Source organism: Eutrema salsugineum, unplaced genomic scaffold (assembly GCF_000478725.1).
Source record: "Eutrema salsugineum unplaced genomic scaffold, Eutsalg1_0 scaffold_1, whole genome shotgun sequence".
NCBI classification, from domain to species: Eukaryota; Viridiplantae; Streptophyta; class Magnoliopsida; order Brassicales; family Brassicaceae; genus Eutrema; species Eutrema salsugineum.
In genome coordinates this window covers 8,659,951-8,681,109 of record NW_006256909.1, presented here as the reverse complement: position 1 = coordinate 8,681,109, position 21,159 = coordinate 8,659,951, and the positions used below count along the sequence as shown (strand labels likewise).

General features: G+C 31.7%; 2 protein-coding genes across 4 annotated transcripts; both read left to right on the top strand.

Annotated features, from left to right (window-relative positions):
• Nucleotides 1-11,846: 11,846 nt before the first annotated feature.
• LOC18029721 (endoglucanase 14) lies at nt 11,847-13,937 on the top strand. Its single transcript, XM_006413874.2, has 4 exons — nt 11,847-12,137; nt 12,241-12,903; nt 12,976-13,257; nt 13,480-13,937. The coding sequence occupies exons 1-4, from the start codon at nt 11,913-11,915 to the stop codon at nt 13,795-13,797; spliced, it is 1,488 nt and encodes a 495-aa protein (XP_006413937.2). The 5' UTR covers nt 11,847-11,912; the 3' UTR covers nt 13,798-13,937.
• Nucleotides 13,938-14,378: 441 nt separating this feature from the next.
• On the top strand, nt 14,379-19,707 carry LOC18029720 (bifunctional aspartokinase/homoserine dehydrogenase 2, chloroplastic). Of its 3 annotated transcripts, none has more exons than XM_024148889.1 (18): nt 14,379-14,436; nt 14,756-15,008; nt 15,104-15,484; nt 15,592-15,680; nt 15,768-16,071; nt 16,146-16,198; nt 16,282-16,490; nt 16,580-16,667; nt 16,760-16,873; nt 17,015-17,113; nt 17,222-17,416; nt 17,536-17,618; nt 17,998-18,223; nt 18,345-18,490; nt 18,593-18,728; nt 18,832-18,915; nt 19,008-19,100; nt 19,217-19,707. In XM_024148889.1, the coding sequence occupies exons 2-18, from the start codon at nt 14,762-14,764 to the stop codon at nt 19,460-19,462; spliced, it is 2,793 nt and encodes a 930-aa protein (XP_024004657.1). In that variant the 5' UTR covers nt 14,379-14,436; nt 14,756-14,761; the 3' UTR covers nt 19,463-19,707. The 3 variants fall into 3 exon arrangements, with proteins under 3 accessions (XP_024004657.1, XP_006413936.1, XP_024004658.1); XM_006413873.2 differs by having other exon boundaries at nt 14,404-14,547; XM_024148890.1 differs by lacking the exon at nt 14,379-14,436 and adding an exon at nt 14,477-14,547 and having other exon boundaries at nt 14,753-15,008.
• The last annotated feature ends 1,452 nt before the right edge of the window (nt 19,708-21,159 follow it).

Here is a 21,159-nt window from a genome sequence, read left to right as displayed (position 1 = left end):
TTCCAAACACTCTTAATTTTTTTAAGTGTTTAAAAATAATTTTAATAATTATTTATATTTAATTTCGAAAATTAGTTATTAATTAAAATATTTTTAGAATTCCTTAAATATAGATAATTTAGATTTGATTTGATCTGATTAAAAACAAGAAATCAGATATTAATTTAGATTTGATTTAAAGATTCTAATTTAAATAATTTCTATACTATTAAAAAATTTTATCAAAAATCTAGAATTTTTGGAAAAAAAATATTCACATATGAAAAATAATGGTCATATTTGAAATATAAAATATTTATAATGATGTAAATGATATGATATTTATGTTGTTTATATAATATATTTACGATTATAATTTATTTACAAATTAATAATAAAATAATAGGTAAATTTCAATTGTATAATTGAAATATTAAAAATATATTTTTTAAAATTTATAGAACTAAAAATATATATAAAAAACCGGGTTAAAAATATTTTGGTAACTAATATCACTAATTTTGAATTATACATGTATATCAAAAATATATTTTTCATAGAAAATAAAAAAAAAAAAAATTATTGCATACACTATAATGTGGTTTGAAAAACCAGTTATACACTCTCTTCGTTGAAAATTTTTTAGAAAACTATAATGCTAAATAATACTGTTAATACATCTCAACTTTTAACAAATATTTATATTATATGGTAATATGAACGAAAAAAACTAGAATTATGTTTTTATAATAGTTTATTTTTGAATTAATAATAGCGGATAGGTTAAAATTATATTTTATAATCATAATTAATTTTAATACTATAAAAATATATCTAAATACAAAAATCAATATTTTTATTTATTAAAAAATATATTTATAAAAATAATTATATCTAAACTCAAAAACACAAATTATATTACAAAATTCGTTAAATAATAAAAAATATTTCCGTACGAATGCACGTTAGAATCTAGTTAATGTTTAAAAAAGCTCTCATAGAATTGAACACTACGTGGCATATTGATATGGTAAAGTTTTGTTTTGCATTTGCCACGCATGCAACTGTACGTAAACTCTATCATGACATATGATATATATTATTAAATAATTTTCTTAAAACCTAAAGAATCAATAAATAATTAATGTTACCAGTACTGATTTTTTTTTTCAAAATTTATATTGTTTTCAAATAATATCTTCTGTAATATGCAAGAACTAAATCTTATTAAAACATAACTTAAATTCTTATTAAAATGTCATGTCACATATTTGCTTACAGATAACTGTGTGTCAAATCAGCTGTCAATAAACATTAGCTAGTAAAAGTAATTTACGGCGAGTATAGTAAAGTTGCACGTGCGAAACGTGTGGGTCCATGATGTCAAAATTGAGGCCACGTCTGAGTGGGACCAAGAGAACCTTTCTGTTTCATTTCTTCGCGAAATTACACTAAAATACTAATAATAAACAAAATTATTGTTTCGGTACCACCATTTTGTTTGCTTCTTGACTTGTCGTCTCGCGTCGCTTTTCTATATATATATATATATATATTTTTTAATTATGATTTTCCGGTTTTATATGATAAATCAAAAAGTGGAAAGAGAAAATCGGAATCATTCGATAATGTTATAGTACGGACAAGTAGGTGTTGTCATAAGTGAGTGATTTTTTTGGTGTGGGACAGGTCGACCACAAGAAAAGAAAAAGTCTTTATTTTTCTTACAGTCATGCGTATCTATATCTACTTAATTCACAATACTTGATTAGTTAGAAAAACATTATCCTGATGCGAATCTAATGTATATATTTTTTTAAAAAAAGAAAAGAATCTACTGTTTAAAGTTTTATTCATAGTTAAAAGAAAGTTTTAATTCACAGCAATTTCCAAATGCATCTTTTACACCTTCATTTTTATGTAATAGTCCTTTTTAATTTAAATATCAAAAGTTTGTGGATATGTTACATTTTTTCAATTAATTATAGCATAATGATATGAATATAGATCACATGTAAATATGAAGATATTATAATTATTAATTAAGCGTGTCAAAAAGTGAAGCTGGGCTTCAGTTTCACCATATCATTTATAAGTTGCTTGAATATATGATCCAAAAAAGTAGTTTGGAATATTTAGATCTTTTGTGTGGTAATAGTTTTCCCACATATGTTAATTTTCCTTTTTTATAAGACCAAGAAGAAGGTTTTTTTTTTGGTTCTACAAAGTAATAATATTGAGGAATATAAACCAAACTCGTAGAAAAAGACATCTTCGGTTGTCTTTTTTCTTTTCTTTTTTTTTCCGCTCATCTTCGCTTGTAATTTTTTTTTTTTGTCGACATGTCTAATTCTCGATTTTGCTCCAATGTCAGACACTACGCCTAACATCATCACTATCTTAAAACTTGCTCAGAGCTTTTTATCATTTTAGAATAGACTTGCTTGTCCCATTATACGTTTCCATATTCCATTTTAAATTATCTTCTATATAATGGTTTTATAATAAATATTGATATCCTAAGTTAGACAAACGAACAAGATAGATGGAGACGTACGTGGCCGAGTTCATGCTTTGAAGAAAACGTGACAAGATGAATAATTACTATTAATATATATCTTTTTAAAAAAACATTAATAAAAAGTCAAAAATGATGTTATTCTTGCCACTAAGCAACTATCATTGTTTAATAGTCTTAATATAACTATCGTTTAATAAGAAACAAAATATACAACTAGTTTGAATAATCTTATGTCCTATATATAACCTATGTTGTCGTCAAATGCATTTAATTTATAAATGTGTAAATAAATAAACTTATATGTCTATTATTAGATTCCTTCACGTCGCTGATAACTTGCCCCTTAGTTTTTTTCCACCAGTTTATTTTTTTCTTTGCTTACATTGTCCTTATTACAGTTAAGCTTTTCGTTTTTGTTGGTTGTTTTTATATGCTATGTGTTACGTATGTTTGCATAACAGATAAGGACATATTGACATTTATGTTTAGAATACATTCATATGATATAAAAGAGAGGGAAAGTGCGAGAAGAAAGTGGAAGAAATAAATCAATATGAAGTGTTGAAAAATCAAATTGGTCCATCCTTATCAGCACCAACTACTACTAGGTGTCAATCGGATTGATCCATCCCGGCTTGGTCTATCACGGGTTTAACGTTTAACGTAAGGCAGATTAGGTCAAATCGGTCTTGAAGTTCCCGACTTCACGGGTCAATTTTTTCTTATGATTTTAATTTACTCCTTCAAATTTGAGCGTTAACATGGTTGATAGTTTTGTTTCTTTCTTTTTCCTAAAAGCTTTTTCGAACTCCTCTTAAAGAGGCGACGTTTTGATCCGTGGGTTTTAAATATTTATCTTTACCATTTTATTATACAAGACCTCAAAAATAATATATATCATAGATTTATCATATAGACATATAATTATGATCATCTTTACATGTACATATATCAAATACATTTTCATATTAAATCATTTTGTGAGTTAACTTGTAATAACTTGTAATAATATATCGAGTTCATCCTATTCCTATTCAACCGTTAGGATGGCTTCAAAAAAACCAATAAATAAATGCGTAAAAACAATATATTGAGAAGAGAGAGAAAAAAACAGAAGAATAATAAATAAATAACTAAATAAATAAATAACCCTCTATCATATAGGATGGACTCGTAGATTCTATCTTGTTAGGTCGTGATTAACCATCAACAAAGTGAAAGGGAAAAAAAAACTTCAAAACCCCATATATATATATATATATATATATATATATATATATATATATATATATGAACAAGTTGATTTTAACTCAATTATGTGTGTGAGAGAATTCCTAGTATTGGACTGGTGACCATTAAAGATAGTACTTAATAATTTCATTTACAAAAAGAACTTCAAAATAACTCAAATGCTAGAGGATATATATGACATGTTAATCTTAACTCATTATTCTTATACAGAGTGAAATAATAACTAAACCTAATAATTATCAAGAGACGAATTTAAGATGTATTGTATATACATAGCTAGAAATCAGCAAAACATTGATTGTCATGGAATAAAAAATAAAATAATCCTAAATTTCTAAAACATGGAGGGTCATATATATTGATTGATTGATTCTCCACATATCGACCACCAATTCTCTTTGCTAAGAGTACATGTGTGCATTAATGATAAAAACATTATGCATGTATTTTTATGTACTAAACCCATTTATTTGGTTGGAAGGAATCGTCATTTCAGAAAAGTAGTGTTCCTGGTGGTATGTATATTGGTTCGATTTTTTCAATACTTTTAGGAAAATGTCGTAGATGTTATTTTGTTTAGTTAAAAATTGGAAATTTCATTCGACAAACCTGTTCGTAAGAAAACAGAATTGATAATTTGATTTGAAAACGTATTCATAAACGTCAACATACAATTACGAGTATATGACTTTGTTTTGTTGGCATTTTTTGGTATGTGACTCAAAAAAAAAAAGGGGGGGGGGGGGTTTTGAAGGCACATTACATATAACGACCGGACTATAGGCTATAACAAAGCGTAACAAAAGAAAACACGTACGAATCCTCCTTTCTCAAAAAAAAAAAACACACGAAGATAGATAAAGGTGACTCCTTAATAAAATAAATGATTGTAGGAAGACCCCATTATATTTTTTATATATACTTAAATCTTCAAAGTAAATGGTTCATATAACAGGTATACTATGATAATGAGGTGGTGATCTAGACTTGTGAATTGATAATAATATTAATCACCATGTAGGATAAGATATTCTATATAAAATAGCGCTTGCTAAGTTGGAGAAGGGAGGGCATATTAGGTGAAGATTTTTGTGTACTTTTAGAAACACATGCAAAGCTTAAAAATAATTAGTGGAGACTGATCAGAACCTACGTCTAATTTGTCTGTATTATGAGATGACATTTATACTTTAAGTTAAAGATTTAATCAAAAGTCGTATATATGCTAAATCATGTGACCAATTTGTAGATCACTTTTGTTTTTTTTTTAAATGATATCTTAATTAGATATTTATTACTATGTTTTTTTCTTTGGTTTGACAGCAATTCATGACTTTTTATTGCATACCACAATAACTCGGTTACATGATTTACAACCGTACTTACATCGTGAACGATTCTAGTTAAATACTTACATTTTTTCAGTTCATTTTTTTGTTATATCTAGGATAGTATACTTTTATTTTAGTTTTATTTTATAAACATAGCATCACTAGCTTAAATTTTCTGTATAAATTATATATCAAAATTACTAGCTCAAAACTAATTCATAATGGAATAAATCTAAACACTAAACTGAAAAGAAAATAAATTTAATATTTTAATATTGTTTGAATTTTATTTAACGAAAAAAAAAATATTTTCAAATAACAATTTATGGTAATTCTTTTGTTTTTAGTTTTTGTTTGTACATGTGAAATAAACTATTAGACTACATGTCAACTGTAGATGTTATTTGTATGTAAAACAGTAATAGTTTAGTAGGGAGTATTAATTATTAAGTTTAATGAGTGCCCTAAGGGATTTCCAAAGGCAACTTCAAATTTGAGATTGGCCAAACCTCAAATTTGAGATTTGATGGTGTTTGTCTCCAAAGGCAAAACCTCAAATCTAATCTCATCAAATTTAAAATATTGCACTATAATCCCTATTTTTAATCATTATCAATAAAAATCATATAATTTTATAAATAACCGAAAACATACATAAAAAATATCACAAATCACAGAAACATTACATTATAAGATAAAATAACAAAAACATAATAATGAAAACACACAAACTAAATTATAAATGATTACATTTCACCAAATTATTCAACAAAACTATTTTCATAATGCTTTCAAATATGATCAATTTTAGTTTTAATTTCTATTTTTAATTTTATTTTATATGCAAATATAAAATTTATAAAGATAAATGTAAAATATTAATGAAATATAAAATTGTTGGATTAAAATGATAAATATTAAAAATAAAATGATTGTTTATGAAATATATAATTTTAAGGACTAAAATGTAAATAAAAAGCTGCAACCTCAAATTTGAGGTTTTAAGGTTGGATTTGGAGTGTACAAAACCTCATATTTGAAGATTTGAGGTTGCATTTGGAAATGCCCTAATAGTACTGTAATGGTTCGGACTTAGGAGCATCGCAAAAAAGCTAAAAAGGAAGAAAAAAAAAGTTACAAAAGATTCAAAAATGGTGGACAACACTTGTTAAAAGCAAAAAAAGTTACTTTGCCTTTAAACCTGTTTTTCAAGTGATGTTTTTATTTACTTATTAAATATGTTTATTTAAACCAAAAGTATAGAGTAATGGATAATGGCAATTATATTCTCATTTCTCAGCATCGTCTTTCTTTTAGCCTTCCTTCGTGATTGCCGAAGTCACTGGGACAAAAAAAAAAGAAAGAAAAAAGTCAGATAAAAAGTAAACTAATAAATAATAATAAAGTGCACTAAGGTAGTATTTTATTAGGAGTATCGAATCCATTTTTATCCTAATATTCGGATTCTGGTTCTTCAACTTTATAGTTATAGGAATCGAGTAAAATTAAACTTATCTCCGGTGTTTTTTAAATTAAATGTCAAATTTATTGTAAGAAAACATTTTTACAGTTAAATAGTTCTACTTCTTTTTTTTTTTAAGAAGAATAACTATTTTTTGAACTTTTTATAAGAGGATACAATGTAAACAAAAAAATTTGGATTTTTGCACATATATCTTTCCATCTGATACCAAATTATCTTACTATATAATTCCTCCAAAGAACAACGAATTCCTTTTTGAAAAATGTCTTACTAATACGATACGTTATATGCTCATCAAAATTAATATTGAATCTATTGTTCTGATTAGTTTTAAAAGCATGTTGAAAAGATATATATATATATATATATATATATATATATATATTACCCCGTAAATATATGGTCTCTAGTGCTAGTTGGATTTGAGACAAGACGTAAACTCTCCTTCTAGAATTCAACATTCCATTAAGAACAAAAATCACATGCATACTGGGAAGTAGGGGCTGAGATTGTTTGTGTTGCCTCATATTTGCAAATAAGTTGAATTAAATTCGTCTGGTGTGGTGTCGGAGAGAGAAAACAAATCATCAGTGAACCAAGTTTTCTTTCTCTTGCTCATCTTTATAAAAGTTTAAAAAATATATTTCCGATATTGTTTTAATTTCTAAGAGTCAATTAACTAAATAATTTTGTCGTTGAAATAAAATACCAAAATAATTTTTGTACTTACTTGATTCTCAACTAATATATCTGCAACATTTGATACTTATAAATCGCATGAATACTGTTTTTGTGCGTTGAACTTGCTATCTGATGCTTGTGCTGAATGCTAAGTGGTCTTTGATCTAGTATGCACTATAAAGAAGATGAGCATAATGGATGACTACAGAATATTTGTGTAAGTATGAAATATTCAATGTATAATGTTTAAATTTTAACTGAGTGGACATGTCACATTTGATCCATTTTCAACAAAAAAAAAGGTACTCGTTTTTTTGTCATAAAAATACCTCACTATCTAAAGCACGAAATTTATATTTTTTTAAAAAGAGTACAATGATAGGTTACCGATTACAGCACTAAAAAGAAAGGTTAGAAACGAAGTTGAATAAAAAGTGATTAAGGAACAATTATATTAAAAAAATCGAATTAGGTTAGAGTTATAGTCATTACTCATCATCATCAGCATCATCGCCACCTATCTAAAATCTAGTACTGTAAATGCACTCCATAATTTGTTTTTTTCCCCCACCAATCCCGCCGATTAAGTTTTGAGCACGACATCGATCAGATCTAATCACACTTACTCTATCAAATATCTTTAGTTCTTTAATTTATATATTTCATATGAAAAGAAGAATTGAATTAGTACGTATTATATACAATGTCATGATTTGGATTGACATCGACTACCGTGCTAACTTTTTGAACTCAATATGCCTTAAATTTATGTCCATCGGTGCATCATAATTTGGTTCACATTACAATATTTATATATTTGATTAGATGGACACTTTAAATTTTGAATGATTAATTAATAGAAGAATAACCGGCCACGTTATAGTTACATATCCTTTCTATATGTTTACGCGTAAGATATCTCTACAAAATACAAATGTATAGTTAACGTGAATATTGAGTTATTTGATTATATCATTCTCTTTTTTATCGAAATCAAATTAGAGAAGATTTTAAGATATTGTAGAAATTACTATCTGAATGTCAATTTTCAAGTTTACCACATCTCTTTCCATAAATGTATACCATTTTGAGACTTTTAGTTAGTGTGTTAGAACATAATATCATATAAGTGTGGTAAATTATTGTTTTATTTGGTATTTAAATTTAATAAAAACTATCTATATAATAAGAAAATTAACAAATATTTATATTATCAATCTAAATGATTTTCTGTTGTTATGTGAACACTACTGATTTAAGAGTCATTCTGAAAATATCACATTTTGTGGTTTTTGTTTTCTCTTAAATAAGTTATTTAAATTTTATAAACATGATCTAAATCAGTTGTTTCCTCAAATGAGTTGTGGTATGATTTTGAAAAACAAAGTTTATTTTTGATATTTTGTTGTGAACGGCCACAAAGTGAACGATATTTAAACTAAACTTTTTGAGCTAATATCATAATTTCTGTTTTCATAATTCATATAGTAATGCTAGATTCTCATAATTTTAAGTTTGGATTCAAATTCTAACACACCAGACGACTATTATATATACCTGCATTGTCTTTTTTTTTGTGATCTAGTAGCGTAAGAAAAAAATAATATCTCACGCCAGATGATCAAATGTTAATAAGTATGACCAGAAGGAAAATAAAAGTCATTATCAGAGAATTACCATCAAATTTGAATTATATACAATAATAGTCAATACATGATTATATGTGAGTGTGACTATACGATATACACATGTCCCATATATAGAAATTAATAGCACGGAATTTGTCATCAATAACTATAATGCTCAACCACAAATGTCACAGGAGGGGGGCCAAATAATACTCAGTGTCAATATTTTTTAAAGTTGAGTACGTTTGATATGACAAAAATGTGGGCATTATATTTATTTACTTATGTACCATTAACCTAAAAGTCTAATATTTCTATGAGATAAGGACAAAATTGATTAGACGTTCTACGAGGGTCTCTGTTTATTTTTGGCTTTTGATTGTTTCTATCGCTTTTGTGGACCAATTCATGTTTTCTTGAAAATTAATACTACTTTGTTAAATGTTTGAACAATCAAACTACTTTGTTATCTGGCCAAGGGAGTTAAAAGCTAAAACGTAGATGAAACTATTGTAAATTGTAACCATACAACGTGATTCACTCGATATTTGTTGTCAATACTTGAATATTTAAATTTTATAAAATAATTTTGGTCGTACATAACTCAAAAAAAGGAAGCAATTTGCTATTTTTGATGCTAGTTAATATCGATTTTTTTTAAATGTTATAATTCGTATTGCTAATTTTTCGTTGCATCAACTTGAATTTTAAGATTTATTTGGATCACACAATATGTAAAATCAAAACTGAGATTAGTGAGACGAACAGGGTAGTAGCCGTAGGCGACTCAACTGAGCTATTGGGGCATGGCGCCGACCACAAGAATAGATCAATCCCAACCAAACCAAGTGTCGAAAGGAATGTTAAAATTTAGTCATACCAAAAAAGGTATAAAAAAATAAGTCAATATCTTAAAGCAGGCCAAAGATTCTTATCTGATGAGGTGGCTATGGATAATCAATCAAAGGAAATGTGATTTCGATAGATTTTAGTTAATTGTCAATATCAGTATGAATTGTCTAAACCGATTCGTTGATGACACAATTACTAATGATCCCTCGATATGCATGCACACACTTACACGTTATAAATATACAACGAACTGGTTTACCAAATAGCAAATTGTCGTACTATTTCACATAATGTATATCATTTTTTTGGTTAAAATAATGTATATCATTTTTATATGGTCTATTCAAAATTCACATGATCCATATACTTTTTCCCCTCAAACCTTACCAAGTCATACCAACTTTTTCCTTTCTAGAATTTCTTGCAACTATATATATATCTCTCAAACAATTCACATAATTACCCTATATGAGTAAACTCTGAAATAAGAAAACACTATTATAGACGAATAAGAAACTAAGATATGTTGCCTAATGATCTGTATTAATATCGTTATTGTGTCATCATCGGAACTCAAAACCGTATAATGCATATTAGTAATAAGATATTTGAATAAGCTTTTAACAACAACAATTTCTGTTTGTTAGCTATAATTCATACATGGAACAAATGTCGATAATACAAGATAATCTCGTTGATGTAAAACCATCTTCATACATTTACACGAAGCACCATTTTTGAATTCGGATCACCCAAACAGATGTTTTATCCCACCGATCGAACTATAATTGTAATTCTATATTTACTTTTATCAAAATTAAAGTATATGTTAAGTAATATAGATATGAATTAGCTAATAAAGAACAAAAAAGCATCGAGTTGTATCATCATCCATGTGGTTTATGTAGGTCATTCACGAGACACCATTGGATCGTGACAGAAAACGAGCATTATCAATTGGCGGTTGAGTTAATAATTAACTAACACCACTTTTTTGGGATTACAACTAACACCACTTTAATTTAGCTATCTTTTGTTTTACTTAAATTAATAGAAAAATTTATAAGAAATCTTTAGTGTGGTGCAAGTAAAACTGTTATACTTTTATTTTGCATGGATTATTGTGGAACAAATGTCAGTTGAATTTTCTTAGATGACAAAAAAAAATCTGGACAAAAAACAACATATTTAATAATTGAAGGCATAATAGGATTTAGAATATTAAATTGTTTAGTTTAACAAATTTGTTGGAAAAAAGTTTGGATTCAGAAAATCATTTTTTAAAAAAACATTTCCTCATTATACATATGTTGACAAATTTTTTTTATTACATATATGCAGTTATGCACATATCTAATATTATTTTATCACTATTTTCACAATCTTATCTATATCTTTTAGGATAAATGAGAAGATATCTTGAGAAAGATATCTAAAATTATACTATTAGGCTAAAACTTTTAGCTAATACATTATTTTTGTGTGTGTATAATTAAGCTATAAAATGATCCTTAATTAGCCATGAATTCCATCTTATAGATATGCCTACACAAGTAAAAGTTGTACAATTGGTCTTTTAGAGTTGAGATCGTATTTAAAATTAATTAGGCTAAAACTTTTAGCTAATACATTACTTTTTTTGTGTCAAAAGTTATTAAATGATCCTTAATTAGCCATGGATTCCATCTCATAGATTATCTCTATAGAATCTAAATAGTTCAATACATACACACACATAGATATATCTACACAAGTAAAAGTTGTACAATTGGTCTTTGAGAGTTGAGATCGTATAAGATTAATTAGACTAAAACTTTTAGCTAATACATTACTTTTGTGTCAAAAGTTATTAAATGATCCTTAATTAGCAACGGATTTCATCTTATATATCATATCTATAATTAGTTGAATACATACGCACACATAGATATGTCTACACAAGTAAAAGTTGTACAATTGGTCTTTGAGAGTTGAGATCGTATAAGATTAATTAGGCTAAAACTTTTAGCTAATACATTACTATTTTGTGTCAAAAGTTATTAAATGATCCTTAATTAGCCATGGATTCCATCTTAAAGATCATCTCTATAAAGAGTTGAATACATACACACGCATAGATATGTCTATACAAGTGAAAGTTGTACAATTGGTCGTGAGAGTTGAGATCGTATAAGATTAATTTTAAAATGATGTCTCAGTTGAAAAACGGATCTTCACAATGCTCATGGACAAGCATTTGCATCGTGTTATTATTAATGTCAATGGCTCGTGGAGCTCTCTCTACAAATTATGGAGAAGCTCTCACAAACAGTCTTTTGTATTTCGAAGCCCAACGTTCTGGAAAATTGCCATCGAACCAAAGAGTTAATTGGAGAGGAGATTCTGCACTTAGAGACGGTTCTGATGCTCATGTAATATTGTAAACTCATTTCTTCTTTTTTTGTTTTTTACCATCAACATGAGAATAATCTTATTTAGTATAATAATTAAAATATGTGTTAATTGTAAATACAGATTGATCTCACCGGAGGCTACTATGATGCCGGAGACAACATGAAATTTGGATTTCCTTTGGCTTTCACGACGACAATGCTAGCTTGGAGCAGTATAGAGATGGCATCGCAACTTAAGGCCCATAAAGAGTACGAAAACGTCCTGACGGCTCTCAAATGGGCCACTGACTTTCTTATCAAAGCACATCCCGAGCCAAATGTTCTTTATGGACAAGTGGGAGACGGAAACTCGGACCATGCGTGCTGGATGAGACCTGAGGATATGACCACTCCGCGTCCTACATACCGCATAGATGCTCAACATCCAGGTGCTGACCTAGCAGCTGAGACAGCTGCAGCAATGGCTGCTGCTTCTATAGCCTTTACACAATCTAATCCAACCTACGCAGAAACGCTCGTTAGTCATGCAAAAGATCTATTTGAATTCGCTAAGGCTCACCATGGCGTTTACCAAAGCTCCATTCCTAACGCGGGTAGCTTCTATGCGAGTAGCGGATACGAAGATGAGTTGTTATGGGCTGCGGCTTGGCTTCATCGTGCCAATGACGAACTAGACGAAGATACATATCTTAATTTTTTAAAAGAAGCATCTAACAATGGAGGTCCTAGGACAGTTTTCTCGTGGGATGATAAGTTCTTGGGTGCACAAGTCTTGATGGCCAAGGTAGGTTATGTACATTTGTTAATAACTTATGTGACAAGAAACAAACAAAACTTACATTTTGTGCAAATGCAGCTTGTACTTGAAGGAAAAATAGAGGGCGTTGAGGATCTGGAAGAGTACAAGAGTAATGCAGAGAAATTTATTTGCAACTGTGCTCAAAAGGGATCTAAAAACGTTAAGAAAACTCCGGGAGGATTGCTTTGGTTCTTGCCGTGGAACAACCTCCAATACACCACCGCCACATCCTTCATCCTTTCTGCCTATTCTAAGTATCTTGAAGCCGCTAACGCCTCCATCGAATGTTCCAATGAAAAGCTTGAAGCTTTTGAGCTTCTCAATATCGCTCGTGCCCAGGTAGTTAAAAACCTAATAAAGTACCAACCACAAAACATTTTCCTTTAGAAACGCTATTAAATTTTCTTAGATAATCATATTACTATTTCAGAAACTTCTATCTCAAGTATAACTAGCACTGAATGACATAAATTTTTTTTTTCAATACTAAGATTAATTTTTTTTTTTTTTTTTTAATTTGTGCCCAATAATTTACACATGTTATCTTGTGTGTATATATAGGCAGACTACATACTTGGGTCAAACCCCAAGAGCATGAGCTACATGGTTGGATTCGGGACAAATTATCCTAAAAGGCCACATCATAGAGGAGCCTCTATAGTGTCGATCAACAAGGACAAAACCGTTGTGTCGTGTAATGAAGGGTTCAATGCATGGTTTAACAATCCTGCACCAAACCCTAACGTACTAACCGGAGCAATCGTGGGAGGTCCCGACGAGAACGATGCTTATGGAGATGAGAGGACTGATTTCCAGCACAGTGAGCCTGCGCCCGCCACCGCTGCTCCATTTGTTGGTGTTTTGGCAGCTCTTGCTTGATATTTCTCTCTTTTGTTATCGTATAAAAGTCATAGGTTGTTCATTTATATAATTTCAAAATATATATCTAAAAGTCTTTTTTGGATACATATACTTATAGTACTCTTAAAATGTGATTACAACCTAATAAAATCATTAACATATTGTCAAAGAGTCTGCTTCTCAAACGAACATGAAACATTATTAAATACAAAATATGATAAAGATAAGATAAAAGATTATAATCGTAGATAATGACGAGAAGTTCTTTTTTACAAGGACTGATTCTTTTGCCATTAAAGACGAGCAAACTAAACTTTGAACTTGTGATGCATCCAAAGCTGTCCTATCAAAATACAATCTCCTCAATTGAGAAGGTTGGTGGTATGGTTCTCTCTTTTAATAACCAACCCCGATTTTGATCGACATCGTATTTCGTGTGTAAACCCAAATTGTAAATTAATTTAAATGGGCCAAGTTTATATACTATAAAGTATCATTAAAACAATGGGCCAACAAGGCCTTTAATCAAAAGAGTATTAAGACAAAAACGTAACCTTCGTAACCAGATAGACACGTGGCAATTTATTGTTGATAGACAATCGCGAAGCCGCTTCTTGGAGATTCTTCACTCACTCTGGTGGTGGACTGACTCTTGAGGTAACTCTAAAACCTTTTGAACAAATTCAAATCGCTCGCGCGGCTGAGAAAAGCCGTCCTGTTTTATTTATTTCCTTTTCTTTCGCCGTCGCGTCGCCGGAAATCATCATTGTTAGTGTTCTTCTCTTTCTTTGATTCTCTGCGAGATCAAATTTAGGGTTTTAGCACCATCACTGTTGTAGCTAAGTAGCCGTTCTTAGTGAAATGCCCGACGATTGATTCACTGATGCGTGACTTTTTTTTTTTGGGAGTTTTGGGTTTGAGTTTCGATCGAATCTTCATTGTATTTCAATCATGTAACTCTGTGATTACGTAGCAGGTGTGTATGCGATTAACTATGGCGACTCTGAAGCCGTCGTCTGCTGTTTCTCCGGCGATTAGTAATCCGATTAGATTTGGATGTTCTACGCCGCAATGCTCTGTTCGTGTTCCGAAACAGCCGTCTTTCCGGCGGCGACTCGTCTCTACCACAAGTTTTGTATTGCCCAGATTTCGGCGGACGATTGGCGGCGGCGGCGGTTTGATTCGATGTGAACTTCCGGATTTTCATCTATCGGCTACGGCGACTACTGGTTGGTTTATCTTTTGTTTCATATATGCTAGATAAGCGTTTTCTGATTATGAATTTTGGAATTGCATTCAAAGTGATTGCTCAATTTGGTTGCAGTTGCAGGTGTATCGACCGAAAACTCCGTGGATCAAGTTCAGATTCCGAAAGGTGAAATGTGGAGTGTTCACAAATTTGGTGGGACATGTGTGGGAAACTCTCAGAGGATCAGGAATGTGGCAGAGGTTATAATCAATGATAACTCGGAAAGGAAACTGGTGGTTGTCTCGGCGATGTCGAAGGTGACGGATATGATGTATGACTTACTACGCAAGGCACAGTCACGAGATGACTCTTACTTATCTGCATTGGAAGCTGTCCTGGAAAAGCACCGGTTAACAGCTCGTGACCTTCTCGATGGAGAGGATCTCGCTAGTTTCTTGTCACATTTGCATAATGATATTAGTAACCTCAAAGCAATGCTCCGTGCGATATACATAGGTACATAAGTTTTGGTTTCTTTATCTCGGTGTACTTATACAGTATATGTTTACTGCTTTCCTCTAGTCTGATTTGAAAGGAAGAGAACTGACATCTTTCATTTGCAGCCGGCCATGCATCAGAGTCATTTTCAGATTTTGTTGCGGGACATGGAGAACTTTGGTCTGCTCAGATGCTATCGTATGTTGTCAGAAAGGTTTGAAAGATGCGTATGATAATTGCATTGTATGTGAAGAAAATTGAGGCTGTACACTTTATTACCTCTCTATACTTTTGACTGTAGACTGGGCTTGAGTGCAAGTGGATGGATACTAGAGACGTTCTCATTGTTAATCCTACCAGCTCTAATCAAGTCGATCCTGATTTTGGTGAATCCGAGAAGAGACTCGAAAAGTGGTTCTCCTTAAATCCGTCTAAGATAATCATTGCGACTGGGTTCATTGCTAGCACTCCACAAAACATTCCAACAACTTTGAAACGAGATGGGAGTGATTTCTCTGCGGCTATCATAGGTGCTCTTTTGAGGGCTCGGCAAGTAACAATTTGGACAGATGTTGATGGTGTATACAGTGCGGATCCTCGTAAAGGTTTGTACTAATCTCTTGCCTCTAATTCATTTTATATTAGGAAGATTTTATTATAACAGGAACTATTTCTGCAGTTAATGAGGCAGTAATACTCGAGACACTTTCTTATCAAGAGGCCTGGGAAATGGTAAATTTAGTGTTCTTGTTATCCTCAGGAGCTTCATCATGCCAAGTACAAACTTCTGATCAAAACTCTTTAACTTCATGCAGTCTTATTTTGGAGCAAATGTTTTACATCCTCGCACCATCATTCCTGTGATGCGGTATAATATTCCGATTGTGATAAGAAATATTTTCAATCTCTCTGCACCGGGAACAGTGATTTGTCAACCTCCTGAGGATGATTTCGACCTTAAACTGACAACTCCTGTCAAAGGGTTTGCAACCATTGACAATTTGGCCCTCATAAACGTTGAAGGGTAAACTAAGTTTTGTATATATCAATTGTAAATGTCAAGCTTAATTCACCGCTCTCTTAGTGACTGTCCTCTTCAATTCATTTTGACAGTACTGGAATGGCTGGTGTACCTGGTACCGCAAGTGACATTTTTGGTGCCGTAAAAGATGTTGGAGCTAATGTGATTATGATATCACAGGTGCTCTAATTTCAAACTCTACCTTAGCGGTATATATCAATTTTCGTCATCTATAAGTAGAGGCTTATATCGTTGAGAAATTCTTTGTTCAGGCTAGCAGTGAGCATTCTGTGTGCTTTGCTGTGCCTGAGAAGGAAGTAAAAGCTGTTTCCGAGGCTTTGCGATCGAGATTTAGTGAAGCTTTAAAAGCTGGGCGTCTTTCACAGGTCTCTCTCTTTGATCTCTGTTTTTCTTAAAGCTGCAGATAACACAGGTCTTCCCTATGTAATCTAATCTATAGCATATTCATTTTATAATTTTGTCTTGGCAAGTTCACTATTCTGAAAAGTAGCCTTTGTTTTTCTCAGATTGAGGTGATACCAAATTGTAGCATCTTAGCTGCCGTCGGCCAGAAAATGGCTAGTACGCCTGGAGTTAGTTGTACACTTTTCAGTGCGCTGGCGAAGGTATTTATTACACAACTGTAACCAGAAAATGGCTAGTACATCTTTTATACTATGGTTTTTTGCTAAAGTGCTCCCTTGTGGTTGCTTGTTCTTGTATCTCACTTGCAGGCTAATATTAATGTCCGTGCTATATCTCAAGGTTGTTCTGAGTACAACGTTACTGTAGTTATTAAACGTGAAGATAGCGTAAAGGCGTTGAGAGCAGTGCACTCGAGGTTTTTCTTGTCAAGAACGACATTAGCAGTGGGAATCATAGGACCAGGCTTGATTGGTGCGACATTACTTGATCAGCTGAGGGACCAGGTGAACTGCATAATGTTATTCTGTGTTTTTATTTTCTGTACCAAAAATGTTACTTTACCTTCTTTCTCGGAGTATCCGTCCTTTAAAAAGCTGACTAAGCCTTAAATTATGTTCTCCAGGCTGCTGTTCTCAAACAAGAATTTAACATTGATCTGCGTGTTTTGGGAATCACTGGTTCAAAAACTATGCTATTAAGTGACATGTAAGAATGACTTCTTCTGTACAGTTTTTTATTTTTTAACTCCGACGCGTTCTAGATTTTTTTCTGAAAGACAGATCCATTCTTGATGGTATGACTGCCTATGATGCTTTTCTCTTGAGAGATATATGTCCCGAACCCTTGATCAGAATCCATATGCAAACTAGTTTCCTGTTTCGTGAGTCTGGCCATTGCTTTCCCTTGATTGTTATCTCGCGCTTTGTTGATCGGTTAATACCATCCATTAAATGCCTTTTTTGAGTTGGAAACTAATGCTTGTACAGCTGACATTTTCTGGTCTATCCTGAGGTTGTTTTCAAACTGCGGATGATTTTTCTCTGTTTTACCATTAGATGACTTGTACTCATGCTGTTTATTGCAGTGGTATTGATTTGTCAAGATGGAAAGAACTTCTAAACGAGAAGGGAACAGAGGCCAATTTGGATAAATTCACTCAACAAGTTCATGGAAATCATTTTATCCCCAATACTGTATTGGTTGATTGTACAGCAGACTCCGCCATTGCAAGCCATTACTATGATTGGTTACGGAAGGGTATCCACGTCATTACCCCTAATAAAAAGGCTAACTCAGGTCCCCTTGATCAGGTGATATATTCTTCTCAAATACTGTATATTTCTTATGAATTTCTGGTAGAGAAACTCAATAGGAAATGTTCTGTTAAGTGTTGGGTTTTACTTGACTGATGTTTCTTTGTTTGATACTCAGTACTTGAAACTGAGAGATCTTCAAAGGAAATCCTACACTCATTACTTCTACGAAGCCACCGTTGGAGCTGGTCTCCCAATTATCAGCACTTTACGTGGTCTCCTTGAGACAGGTGACAAGATACTACGCATAGAAGGGATTTGCAGGTCGGTTAACTAACAATACCTCCACAGTTTGACTCTGAGTTCCCTGCTGGTGCTGATTCTGACGAATTCTGTTTGTTTTTTGTGTCTCTATTGTTGTTCTAGTGGAACGCTGAGTTATCTATTCAACAACTTTGTTGGAGATCGAAGTTTCAGTGATGTTGTCTCTGAAGCAAAGAAAGCTGGTTTCACTGAGCCTGATCCAAGAGATGATTTATCTGGAACTGATGTTGCAAGAAAGGTACGATTCTGTATACAACAACAGAGTATCAAATTGACACAGAAAAGTTCTGCAAGTGATGATCGTCTTTCTTATGAAACTAAAATTTTTCCCTTTTGTTTAGGTGATAATCCTCGCTCGAGAATCTGGACTTAGATTGGACCTCGGCGATCTTCCCATTAGAAGTCTCGTCCCAGAACCTCTTAAAGTAAACCATCCTTATGTATATATCTCAATAACATCAAAATCATCTGAGAAATTCACTCCATGCACCTAATGTCCTGTTCAATTTACTTTCAGGGATGCACTTCTGCTGAAGAATTCATGGAGAAACTCCCACAGTACGACGAAGACCTGGCAAAAGAGAGGCTAGAAGCTGAGAACTCTGGGGAAGTAAGATCATTCACCATAAACTTTTTTCAATCTGGTGATCGTAAACCGGCTCAAGACCGTTTCCGTTGATCAACTGTTCATCATATCAACCATGTATATGTAAACTTTTGATTCAGGTCCTGAGATATGTTGGAGTGGTGGACGCAGTAAACCAAAAGGGAACAGTGGAGCTTCGAAGATACAAGAAAGAACATCCATTTGCACAGCTGGCTGGATCAGACAACATAATAGCATTCACAACGACAAGGTACAAGGATCATCCACTTATTGTCCGAGGACCTGGAGCTGGTGCTCAAGTCACGGCCGGTGGTATATTCAGCGACATATTAAGGCTCGCATCTTATCTCGGTGCACCGTCTTAACAGGTTAAAAAAAAAATTATCCGAAAAATGATCAGTTTTGCTTATCTCCATATTAAAATTGTCAGCTACAAAATCAACGACTTTTTACTTGCTCTTTGTAGTTTTTGTGTGGTAAACATGTATAATAGCAACTAGTTTTGTTTGGATTTGATGTCTTTTTTTTTGTTCGATACAGTTTTTATTTCTGTAATATTAATTTACAAATCAACACGATTTGCTATTTAATAAAACGAGCATTGAGAATATCATAGAATCTTATCCGCACACTTTAATGTATATCATGATAGATAATGAGAAGATGGAAAACCATTCGTCGTTCAGAATATAATGTATTCAATTGTCGTTTCTTTTGACATCCCATGAAAAGCGATTAGTACCTTGAGTAGATAAGTCCACCAAGTTACCGATTTTGATTCATGTCCAAAAGATCTATCACTTTTTGTTGTTAACTGGTCTTCTAATAGAATGCAAGCATCTGAACGGGTAAAATCAATTCCTTGTTAATTGTTCCCATCAAATCGGTCATAGGTGTGCAACCATATGACCATTCACACGTATAAATGTAAAGAAATTTATGGGAAATTGAAATTTTGCGGTTTTGGCTGAAAATCAAAATTTTGCAAGAAAACATCATTTTCAGATTTGGCGAGCAAACCAGTGATTTTGCGGTTTTGGTGGGAAATAAATTTTGTACTTTTGTTGGAAAATCAAAATTTGCTGTCTTGGCGGTAAATCTAGAATTTTTGTTTTTGATAAAAAAAATTAAAATTTTACGTTTTTGGCGGGAAACTGAGATTTTGCGGTTTTGATAGAAAATCAAAATTTTCTATTTTATAAAAAATACAAAATTTTGCGATTTTGGCGGAAAACCAAAATTTAATGTTTTTTGCGAGGAAATGATATTTGCGTTTTTGACGAGAAAATATGATTTTATGGTTTTGGTGTGATATCGAAGCTTTTCATTTTTACGAGAAAATTGAGATTTTATATATTTGTCGAGAAAATGTGATTTTACAGTTTTTACAAGAAAATGAGATTTTGCAGTTTTGGTCGAAAACCAAAAATTTTATGTTTTGACTTGAAAACATGATTTGGCTAAAAGTCGCGATTATGCGTTTTAGCGATTTTGTTTTTGTTGAAAAATAATTATTTTGCCAAAAAATAATATTTTTAATGGTCATTATGAATATGTTATACTAAATGATATTTTAGTCTTTTAGGTTTTGGTCTTTGGGATGCTATATTTACATATAAATTCTACATTTTTCAGTATTTCAAATATCTAGATTTTTGAGATGTTGATTCAACATCATTATGCAAAAACAAACAGACTCTTGATCTATTTAAGAATTATTATTTTGGCTTGATCTTGTGGGCTAGTGTGTGACCTTGTGGTGAGCTAGCTCCTATTTAAGAAAATTTTCTTCTCAAAATTTTTATCCATTTAGCTCATGTGAAGTTAAGAGCCGGTTTTTAAGTGTCCTAAATAAAAACCAGCTCTTAGCATAATTATCATTTTATATTTAACTTAGTCCCAAAAAATACCTAAGAAACACTTTAAGAGCCGGTGATAATGATGGTCTTGCATGCTCACTTAGACATTTGGAATTCAAATCTAACTTTCGGTATTGTGGAAACAAAAAAAAATGCGTGCACCTTAACATGAATCCGGTTATAACATTTCACAAAGCTGTTTT

Bases quoted from the DNA above. Each gene is read 5' to 3' on its own strand.
- LOC18029721 (XM_006413874.2), top strand. From the start codon at position 11,913: ATGATGTCTCAGTTGAAAAACGGATCTTCACAATGCTCATGGACAAGC. The intron at 12,904-12,975 runs GTAGGTTATGTA...GTGCAAATGCAG, and splicing joins CACAAGTCTTGATGGCCAAG to CTTGTACTTGAAGGAAAAAT. The intron at 13,258-13,479 runs GTAGTTAAAAAC...GTGTATATATAG, and splicing joins TCAATATCGCTCGTGCCCAG to GCAGACTACATACTTGGGTC.
- LOC18029720 (XM_024148889.1), top strand. From the start codon at position 14,762: ATGCGATTAACTATGGCGACTCTGAAGCCGTCGTCTGCTGTTTCTCCG. The intron at 16,668-16,759 runs GTGCTCTAATTT...TTCTTTGTTCAG, and splicing joins ATGTGATTATGATATCACAG to GCTAGCAGTGAGCATTCTGT. The intron at 17,619-17,997 runs GTAAGAATGACT...TGTTTATTGCAG, and splicing joins ACTATGCTATTAAGTGACAT to TGGTATTGATTTGTCAAGAT.